The sequence below is a fragment of the Macrotis lagotis genome, chromosome 1 (genome assembly GCF_037893015.1).
Source record: "Macrotis lagotis isolate mMagLag1 chromosome 1, bilby.v1.9.chrom.fasta, whole genome shotgun sequence".
Lineage (NCBI taxonomy): Eukaryota > Metazoa > Chordata > Mammalia > Peramelemorphia > Peramelidae > Macrotis > Macrotis lagotis.
Genome location: NC_133658.1, coordinates 349,114,371 through 349,125,919, shown reverse-complemented (window position 1 = coordinate 349,125,919; position 11,549 = coordinate 349,114,371). Strand labels below are relative to the sequence as shown.

The window sequence follows — 11,549 nt, the reverse complement described above, 5'->3', positions numbered from 1 at the left end:
AGAATTAGAAATAGAAGATAAAGAAGTAAAAACAGAAAGAATCCAAAAGTTACCTCCTCAAAAAAAAATCAAAATGTAAATTCCTAGAAACAGCATAGATCAAATCCAGATCTTCCAAGTCAAAGAAAAAATATTTCAAGTAATAAAAAAGAGAGAGTTATAGAATCCTGGAACCACAGTTAAAATGATAGAAGATTAAGCAGGATATGAGAGAAGAGAGCTCAGAATATGATAATCCAAAAGGAAAAAGATAAAGGTTCATTGCCAAGAACTACTTCTCCAGTAAAATTGAACATTATCCTTGAGGGGGAAATGATACTTTAATAAAGAACTTCCAAACATTCTTAGAAATGTATAAAACTTTAAAATATAACAAGAGTCAAAAGAAACAGGGAAAGATAAATATATTTGCTCATTTGAAAGAGACAAAATGATAGTCAATAACATATTTTGATGGATGAGAAGAAATATGGTTTGCTCAGTGTTTTTATCATCTTAAGAGGATAAGGAAAATGGAAGAGAATGAGGATTATATTGTGGATAAAAAAGAGGAAGAATGGTAGAGATTTTGCTATCCTTTACAACAGAAGAATATTAAAATGAAGAATTTACTAAAATGGAAGAAGTGATGGATGAACAGTTATCTCATGACCTCTACTTTCATATGAACCAACCAAAGAAAGGTTACATATACTTATGCATATACCTACATCCACACAAAGAACACTGAACACATAAAGAAAAATAGATGGAGACAAAAAAAAAGGGGAGAGGTGATTTAAAAGGACAGGGCCACATAGGGTGAAGGGGGGGGGGTGCTGGGGGAAGGTTGAACGGCAAGCGCGGGGTCGCCATGCTGGAGAACGTGGAGCAGAAGACCACGAGGGGACCCGGACATTGGGTTCCTCTTGCGGGATGGGGAGGGAATGAGACCACGTGGTTGGAATAGAAGTCTCTCAAAATGGCATATGACCTAGACTTCAAGACGGGGGATGAAGGGGCATCAGCTACCTTTCCTCTGCAGTGCTCTGCCTTGCACAAGAATGGCTTTGTGGTGCTCAAAGGCCGACCCTGTAAGATAGTTAAGATGTCCACTTCCAAGACTGGAAAGCATGGCCATGCCAAGGTTCATCTGGTTGGTATCGATATCTTTACTGGGAAGAAATATGAAAATATCTGCCCTTCAACCCACAACATGGATGTCCCCAATATCAAGAGAAATGATTTCCAGCTGACTGGGATTCAGGATGGCTACCTGTCACTGTTCCAGGACAGTGGGGAGGTGAGGGAGGACCTTCGTTTACCTGAGGGTGACCTTGGCAAGGAGATTGAGCAAAGGTATGACTGTGGAGAAGAGATCCTGATAACGGTGCTGTCAGCTATGACAGAGGAAGCAGCTGTTGCAATCAAGGCCATGGCAAAGCAACTAGCCCCCAGGGTGGTGGTGGCTGCAGCAGCAGCAGTGGCAGCGGCAGCAGCGGCCCCTGAAGTGGCCTTCCCTCTCCTCTCCAGCCTGGTCAGACTTTGGCCCCCGCCCTGGCTGGACACCTACTCTATTTCTTTGATGTTTTATTTTGGTTTTTTCTCAGTCCAGGGAGCTTCCCCCACCCCTCCCCTTTTAGTCCAGCCCTATCTCCCCCAACCCCTTGGACAAAATGGGGGCAGGGCCTTGGTAAAACTGCCCACTTCTCTCCCCCACCTCATACTACAGCCCTGGTTGGGGAGAGGGGACGGGGGCTCCTTGAGATTTAGTTTTTTTCTTTTTTATTATTCAATCTGGAAGCAGAAAGCTGTGGATTCTGGATTCTGGCAAAATTCCTGTGCCCCCTCTCCTACCTATCCTGTCTGGCCTCCTGGTTCCCCCATACCTCACCTAGCACCACTCCTCCTTCCTCCAACAGGGGACCAGACTCTTCTCTCCCCCTCCCCCCATCTGCCTGTGTCTTTCCCCAAATCTCTTTTAGTGGGAGAAGGGACAGGAGTGGGGAGGGGCTCTACTCCCCTCCTCAGGCATCCAGGAGGGCCCCTAGCACCCATGGGCCCCACCCTTCCTTGCAGTTTTCTCCCTGACACATTTGTTAAAAATCAAACCTGAATAAAACTATAAGTTTAATAAAAAAAAAAAGGACAGGGCAGGTGAGGAAATAGTCATAAGCAAAACCAACTCCTCTTCAGGGAGATGAAACATTAAAGGAGAATAAAAGAAAAGAAAGAATAAAAATTATGATCAGGTTTTAAGAAAAGGAAGAGAATTGCAGCAAGAGAATGAAAAGAGATCACTTCAACCATAGATCACTAGTGTTAAGCAAACTCTTCATCACTTTAAGATGTGGGGCAGGAACTAGGAAACACATAATTTGCAATCATTGCCATGAAAATAAAGAGGATGGCCTCACCAATAATACAGAAAAGTAGAACGATTAAAATGCAGACTATAACAACATGTGATTTAAAACAAAATTTCACAAAGAGTGAAAATGATAAACTGGAATAAAATCTGTTATGCATTAAAAGAACCAAATAAATTGGAATCAAACATGATTTCATACAAAGAAAAAGTAACAGTAGACTTTACAAAAAGAGATGATCAAGGAAGATGTATCATGTCTAATGGCACTTTCTATAACTAATCAATAAATAAAAAATACACATATACATATATAATATAAAGTGTGTGTGTGTACGTATACCTGGACCTTGATTTTCTTTTCTTTGCCAGTATCTAAATATTTAAAAGAAAATTTCATCAAATTTCAATTATAAATAGACAACATATCCATAATAGGGGGAGAATCTCAATATAGCCCTTTCAGACTTAAATCTGTCAAAAATATTACAAACAACAACAAAAAAGAAATTCAGGTTCTGAATAGAACTTTATAAAAGATAGAGATGATAAATTACTGGCATTTACTAAATGGAAATACAAATTCATTTATAAATTCTTTAGCCATACATGGCATCATTATTTTTTTTAAAAGTATATCAAGAATAAACCCTTTTGGGGCAGAGCCAAGATTGTGGCAGGAGAACAACCTTTCTTGGGAGTTCTCTCCAAAATGTTTCAAAAACCTTAAAATTATGACTCTAACTAAATTTTTGAGAGATGAAAATCACAGAAAGATCCAATGAGGCAATTCTCCAGTTCAAGGTAACCTGGAAAATAGTGAGAAGACTGTTCCACTGGGTTGGAGGTGGTAGTAGCACACTGGAGCAAAGGAAGTTTAGCCTTCAAGGAACAGCCCTAGGGAGCCTAGGTCCCTGGGAGCCTCAGCTCCTAGCTGCAGAAGCAGTTTCCTGACCTGCCACCCCAGGGAACACCAAGTACAACTTGGAAGATCAGCAGGGAGACCTCTGGCAAAGCGAGCAGTTAGCCCAGGACAGTGTGACCCACCTCAGCATGGCTGCAGCCCTCAGCACAGTTCAGATCCCAGGAAACAGAAGCAGGCCTGTGGAGCTGCCTAGCAGGGAGTCACCCAGCAGTTCCTTCCAAAGCACTCAGTCCATGAAAGGAAAGGGAGTGGGGGGGGGGGATATTGTCGAGGTCTGTTCTCTGTCACTGGGACAGGACTCTGGGGGCTTTGATCATATTCAGACTCTGGTCACAGTCTGGGGCCCCCATAGAGCAGGGACCCTCCTCACACTTCCAGGACAGAGAGGAGTGTTTGTGGTCTTCCACAGACTAGAGTACAGGCAGGAAAGCAATCAGAGCTTCCCATAAGATTTTGAAGGAACTGAGGTCCTTGTAGGGCTGTCCCAATAATACTCAAAAATCTCTGGAAGCACCCAGCACAGACTGGGGAAATGAGTAAACAGAAAAAAAAAAGAACCTGACCATTGACAATTACTTTGGTCCCATTGAGGACCAAAACACAGAAGATGAGAAAGTCCAAGTTGCTGCATCTAAAGACTCCAAGAAATATAGAAGTTGGGTTCAGACTATGATAGAACTCAAAAAAGATTTTGAAAATCAAGTAAGGGAGGTAAAAGAAAAATTGGGAAGAGAAATGAGAGAGATGCAGGAAAAACATCAAAACAAAGTCAGCAGCTTAGTCAAGGCAATCCAAAAAAATGCTGAAGAAAACAACATATTAAAAACCAGTTTAGGTCAAATGGATAATTGGACCAAAATTTGACAGTTCACAAAGTTAATGAGGAGAAGAATACTTTAAAAAGCAGAATTGGCCAGATGGAAAAGGAGATAAGAAAGCTCTGTGAGGAAAACAAATCCTTCAGATCTAGAATGGAGCTAAAGGAAGCTGATGACTTTGCAAGGAATCAAGACACAATAATTCAACATCAAAAGAATGAAAAACTAGAAGAAAATGTGAAATATCTCATTGAAAAAACAATGGCCTAGTGCTTGGAATATGATATTCCAGAAGGCAAAAGAGCTTGGAATGCAACTGAGAATAAACTACCCAAGGAAAAAGAAGACTTTTAATGAAACAGGGGAATTTCAAATATTCCTGTTGAAATGGCCAGAGCTGAACAGAAAGTTTGATCCTCAAGTACAGGACTCAGGTGAAACATAGGGTAGTTGCAAAGGATAAATTATGAGGAACTTAATGATGATGAACTGCATGTATTACTGCATGGAAAGATGATGCTGATAATACTCATATGAACCTTCTTATTTAATAGAGCAGGCAGAAGGAGCCTTTATTGATGAGGCACAGGAGGGAGAGTCAAATTTAAAGGTATAATATATTATAAAAATGGAGTCAATGGGTGAAAGGGAAATGTATTGGGAGTAAGAGAAAGGAGAGGTAGAATAGGTTAAGACATTTCATGTAAAAGAGTCAAGAAATAGCTTTTGCAATGGTATGGAAGGGGAGGAAGGGGAGGGGGAATAAGGGAGCCTTCATTCTCATCAGAAATGTCTCAGAGAGGAAACAGCATATACACTTAATAGGATATAGAAATCTAGAAGAAAAAGGAGAGAAAGGGGATGGAGGAAGGGAGGGGGGATGTGGGTGATAGAGGAGAAGATTAATCATGGGAGAGGATAGTCAGATATAACACATTTTCTTTTTTACTTTTTTGCAAGGTTGTGGAATTCAGTGGCCTATCCAGGACCACAGGGCTGGGTGGTTGCTGTGTCTCTGGGGTGGGATGTAGGCTTGGGGCCTCTTGGCCCCAGGGCTGGTGCCCTTTATGCTGCCCCACAGCACATTTTAGAAGAGGGATAGAGTAAAAAGAGAGAGGAAATATAATAGATGATAGTAGGGAGGAATGGATGGAGGGATTTACAATTAGCAACAGCAACTGTGTGGAAAAATATGGAAGTAGCTTTCCTGATGGACTTATGATTAAAGAATGTGATCCACCAGAGATAGAGTTGATGGTATCAGAACACAAACTGAAACACATTTTTTCTCTTTCTTTCATTTTATCTTGAGGTTTTATATTTTTGTGGGGGGATGGGGTATTATGTTTACTCATACAATAAGAATATTTTAATAATGTGTAAATAATGCAAATTTTTAAAAAACAAGAAAGATATTTAGAATAAAATTTAATTATATAATATATTTAAAAAGAATAAACACTTCACAAATGCAGAAAAGCAGAAATTACAAACACATCATCTATGATCTACTGTTAACTCAAGCCTTGATTGATATCCCTCCCTCAACCTCCTCTTTCCTCTGTTTGGAGGGCTGGAGAACAGAGAACCAAATTCCTCCTTTTTTCTTCCCTTAGAGAGAGCAAATCTGAACTCTGAACTCACTCCACTTGATGTCTGTTGTTCTGCCTGGTTTAAATTCTATGGACCAATATACCCTTGTAAGGGTACCCCCTGGTGTGTGGTTCTCTTCCCAATTCCCTCCCCCTATTGCTTTCCTGCCCTTTTTTGTTTTAAATGCTTAAAATAATTAAAATTAGATGCTAAATAATTTAATACTAATTATTAAGGGATCAGAGAACAAATAAAATTATATTTTTAAAGTTCCTCTTAACCCTTGTATTTTTATTCCAAAGTTTCTATTCAGCTCTGATCTTCTTCCAATGAGAAATATTTGAAAATCCTCTCTAATAAAAAAGTTCATTTTTTGACTCCTTAGACTTATTTTCACCTTTGTTGGTTAACAAAATATTATATTCTAATATCTCCTCTTGCTTATAGTAGAAGATTCCAAATCACAGATGGCTCTAATCAAAGCTTAGTGCTGGAATTGCTCTTTTAAAAATGCTTATAATATTTTTACTTTATGTAGGAGCTCTTTAATTTAACTATATTTCTGAATTTTTCCTTTTTATTCTTAGAAGGTAATTGATGAATTTTTGCTAATTTTGCCCTTAGACTTTAAAAGATTGAAATGTTTCCTTTTTAGTGCTCATTTTTTTAATCATAGTTTTCATAGAGTTTAGTGATTCTTAAATCATCACCCCTTGGCCCATTTTCTAGGTCAGTTGAATTTCAGATCAACAAACTTTTATTTTCTTCTATTTTTTTAATTTGCTTTTCTTCCAATATCTCTTCCTATATCATAAAGTCATTGATTTCTGTTTAGTCTAATCTAGTTTCCAAGGAGTCTGTGATTTGAGTAACATTGATGACTTTCTCAACTGAACTATTTATTTTTCTTCCATTTCTTTCCTCCAGAAATTTTACTTCATTTATGATGTCATTTATTTCTAGGTATTGTTGTACTCTTTGGAGAAAAAAATATTTTTTCCCTTTGAATCTCTGTTTGAAGTATTATGGTCTTTTATTCTCTTTGGAGAGTGCCTCTAGATTTGCATCAGTGTTTTCTTTGGTTGATTTATATCTCCAACTTTAATTCCTGAATTATGACTTTCTTCATGGTTAGACCCTCCCCTCTGTTATATTCTTGAGTGAGTGAATCTATTCTGCAGAGTACATTGGCTTCTCCCTCCCTCTACATTGTAGTCAAAGGGGAACCTTGTGAATTTTGGAAGGTCAGATCTTTTGAACTTTTACATTGTGTCCTAGCAGTATCCCTGGGACTCTGGTGGCTGGTAGTAGTACCTACATCAAGGAAACTTTTGAGAGAGTAGATGAAAATTCAAAACTTCAGGAAAAGTCCAGTAGAAGAGTTATACAACATATAAGGGGAATATCTTGAGGATTCCAACAAATTGATTGCTAGAAGTAGTATTATTCCTTTTGTCACATGTTCACTTTAAGTTTGAATTCACTTTCCCTAGTACTCTGTATGTAATTGGGAAAGTATGCCATAGAGTGGAAGAAGATACCTTATACCAAATGGATCTCTTTCTAAGAGTTGATTGTGTGACTAACTAGTAATTAGGGCAAGAAACATAACTGTGATTTTCACATAGTAACATAATAGAAAAGGCAAACACTGTTGGAACACCCTAGACTTTGAGTGTTTAATTTACAGCTTTGCTCTATGGACACAGCCTGACAGTGCCAAAGGGAGTTGTAAAGAAAAATTAGTGCCAAAATTGACATATTCTTTATAAATATTAGTATTAATAAATGTTTATTTATTGATTTGAGTCTTATGAATAGCAAAAACTACTAAAGATTCAAGGGACCTATACCATATAGCCATCATAGGAAGGCAAGAAAAGTCAAGTCTGTCTTCATCTGCTTCAGGAAATGATCTTTGCTAAAGTCATTCAGTTTTCATTACTCCCTCTGGTCCAGATCTAATAAATTCTCAGTCAATATCTCTTGTCTGCCTTCCTCTGTCAACCTGGACTGAATTTCTCTCCCTAAACTATCTCATACTTCTGCTTCTATTCTTCCCATCTTCAACTTCTAATGAAGACTGAGCTTTCATTTTAGTTCTTCCCTAGCTTTTCTAGAAGCATGTGTTTCCTTGGAACTTGTTAAAGTTGAAATAACATTGTAATTGGAGTCAGTGGACTGCATTGAAATCCTTAATTTGCAACTTAGTACCTATATAACCTTAATTTCTCTGGATCTCAATTTCCTGCTTTATAAAATAATGACTTTGGATAAAATGACTTTTAAAACTCTAAACATTTATTTTCTCTTTCTTTTACTGTGTCCTATAAATTCCATCATAAGCAGGAAGCACAAGGTATGGCTGCTCCATTGAAAATAAGGACCCGGAACCATGTGGGGTCAACTAAGACCTCACTTGAATCAAAATATTCTTATTTCCCACCTGACATTGCCACATTTATGAGTTACACAATAGCTATCATACCCTAAAAGAAGATGTTAAAATGCACATGACATCCAAGAATTTCTCTGTAACACTCTACTATTCAATTCACAAACAAGTAAGGAGCTCCCTCAGCATAAAGGGTACTGTGATAAACAATAAGGGAGATAGACAAAGAGAGATACATCACGAATCACTGCCTTTAATGAAATTATGATATAGCAAAGGAGAAATAGCAGGCACAAATCACTAGAGAACTAGACATGTTGAAAGAAACACAATGAATATGACCAAATAGAGTACCATGAGAGACTTAAGGAGGGGGATCTCCCTAGAGACAAAGGAAGAGATAGAATCAAGGAAGGCTTCATGGAGGAAATGATCTAAGATAAAGGACTTCAACAGCTATCTAATTGGCTAGCCAGGGGTTCTTAACCTGAGGCCTGTGAAATTTAAACATAGATAGATAGACGGATCAATAGATGGAATAATAATAAATTGTCCTTTGATCCTCAATGAAGACCATAATATCAAAGAACTAATATCATGAAATGCATGTAATTTGGATTAAAGTAAGGGGATGTTAAGCCAAGACATCATTTTCACTATCTCTTCCATCAGTGGCCTGATATAATAGGAACAGGATGACTGATGTTAATCTGATTATAATGGGAGACCTTGGCCTTTTAGATGTAGATCTTTCCCAGATCACCAAGGCAACTTAGTACTGCAGTATCATCAAGTTTAGGGGATTTTGACTTAGTGACATTCAGTCAATACATCCCTTTTAGTTCCTCAGGCAAACAAATAAGTCCAGTGTATGGAACTATATTTCTGCTCATACTAAATGACAAATCTTCATCAGCAGGGTAAACTAACCTAACCTATCTTGTGATGGTCTATTTTATTCTCTTCTACAATTGGGAAACCAAAGTCTTAGATTTTGGGGGTGTTGTGTGTATGTGTGTGTGTGTGTGTGTGTGTGTGTGTGTGCGCACTTGTTTGTTTTTGTAAGGCAGTGGGGTTAAGTGGTTCGCCCAAGGCCACACAGCTAGGTAATTATTAAATGTCTGAGGTCAGATTTGAACTCAGGTACTCCTGACTCCAGGGCCTGTGCTCTATCCACTGTGCCACCTAGCTGCCCTGAAACCAAAGTCTTTGGAATGAATGAATGGATAGATAGATGGACTGATGGATGGATGGGTAGATGGATAGATAGAATAATTTAATGTATATTAAAAGTGCTTTATGTATATATATATATATATACATATATATATATATGTATATATATATATATATATATATATATATATATATATATATATATATATATATATATATATATAGTTACATTCTCAAGCCTGGGTTTTATATGTGTGTGTGAATGTACAGAAAAATAGATATATAGATAGAGGGATAGATAGATAATTTAATATATTAAATATACTGTATACATAGATTACCTTTAGACCTGAGTTCGATATATGTGTATATAGATAGATGACAGATAAATAGAAGGAGATAGATAAATGAATAGCTTAATATATTAGGTATGAGTGTGCTTGTTTATATATTAAGTTCACAGATCCATGTTACATTTTCTTCATGTGTCATGTATGTATGTCCATATGTATGTGTAGATAACTATCTTTCAATATAATGGGTTTTTGATAAATTTTATTTTATACATTTAAAAACATAATTGTGAGAAAGGACCCACTCTTTGGCTTCACTACACCACTAAAGGAGTCTAGGACAAAAAAGAATGTTAAGATTTTCTGTACTCAGCAATAGAGTCAGAATTCAAAATGATTTTGACAGTGAAGAACATTGACAGTGCATGGCATATAGCAGGAATTTAATAAATATTTGTTGATTGAGTTAATAAGATGAAATTCAATATCTATGTATAAAAAATTCAATTTTACAAAAGTATGCAGTAGGGGGAGACAGGGATACATGGCAGCTCTGAAAATCTGTGGTTGGGGTAGACTGAAAGGTCAATATGAGTCAGTAATACAATGTTAGAAACAAAATTGTGATCTTTGGTTTCATTAAGAGAGAAGCAAATAAGTTAGTCTTAGTTTTCTTGTCTCTGCTCTCATCAGACTTCATTTGGAGTATCAGCTCTGGCTGTCACAGTTTAAGAAAAGTATTGATAAACTACAGAGTGTCCAGAGAAGAGTAGCTAGGATGGTAAATGACCCTAAGTTAATGTCATATATGTACTGATTCAAGGAACTGGGGGCATTTAGCAGGGAAAGACCAAGGTGTGTGTGGGGGGGGGGAGAATATGGTATTAGTTATCATCAAGTATGCAAAACAGAGTATTATGGAGATAGGATTATACTTGCTTCTGCTGGGTCTTAATAGACAGAACCAGAAGCAATGCATGGAAATTATAATGAAGAAGATTTGGTTTTGATATCAGGAATAACAGAACTGGTTCCCTTTAGAGGTGGCAGGTGTGCCCTCTTGAAGATTTTCATACAGAAGCCAGATATCCACTTAGGGGATATTTCTCAGTGGACAATCCTTTTGTGTAATAAGTTGCAATAGATGAACACTGATGTCACTTCCAGTACTTTCCACATCCTGTGTTTCTGTAAGCCTAAGATTTGGGAAGGAGGGTGGCATTCCAGACATGGAGAACTATATGAGCCTAAGACAGGAGAAGAAAGAACAAAAATAGATAGACAGTAATTCAACTTGATTTAAATGTTAGAATTATATTTAGATGATTCCTGAAAAGCCATCTATCCCAATGTACTCATTTTACAGATGAGGAAACTGAGGTTCAGAGAAGCTAAATAACTTGCTCAAACAGGTTGTGAACAATGAAACTGGACATTGAAATGAAATCCACTAAACAAATCCAGATTTCATCCAATGTATCATGTGATGGAAAATGTGTGAAAAGGTTATAAAGGAAGGTCAGATGCTGGGGAGTCTTGATTATCATGATCAAAAATTTACACTTTGAATAGTAGGCTATGAGACCCATTAAAGGTTTTTTAGTAGCGGCAGAGGCAAGATGGTGGGGAGAAAGTCAGCAACTCTCCTGAACTCTCCAAAAAAAACTTTAAAGAAAGCCATGAAACAATTCCTAGAGCAATAGAACTCACAAAAGGAGAGGGCTAAATAAATTTCCAGTCAAAAAATGTTAAAAGTTCAGCAGGAAAAGTCTGTTACATTGGACAAGAGTGAAATATAATCCAATACTGGCATTCCAGTTAAGAAAGACCCCAGGAAACAAGGAACATTCCTTGGGAGTCACTTGGGAGCAGCCAGGACTGGCAGTGACTGCTTCTGGCACTCAGTCCAGAGATGATAAGGGAATCAAACAACTAATCTGAAGGAGATTACAGGGGTCTCTTTACAACTGCATCGAAGCAAGGACCCTCATCACAGTTCCAA

General features: G+C 37.6%; 1 protein-coding gene across 1 annotated transcript; it reads left to right on the top strand.

Moving 5' to 3' along the window:
• Nucleotides 1-946: 946 nt before the first annotated feature.
• LOC141506117 (eukaryotic translation initiation factor 5A-1-like) lies at nt 947-3,721 on the top strand. The gene is made up of 2 exons (XM_074212579.1): nt 947-1,516; nt 3,596-3,721. The coding sequence occupies exons 1-2, from the start codon at nt 962-964 to the stop codon at nt 3,719-3,721; spliced, it is 681 nt and encodes a 226-aa protein (XP_074068680.1). The 5' UTR covers nt 947-961.
• Nucleotides 3,722-11,549: the final 7,828 nt, after the last annotated feature.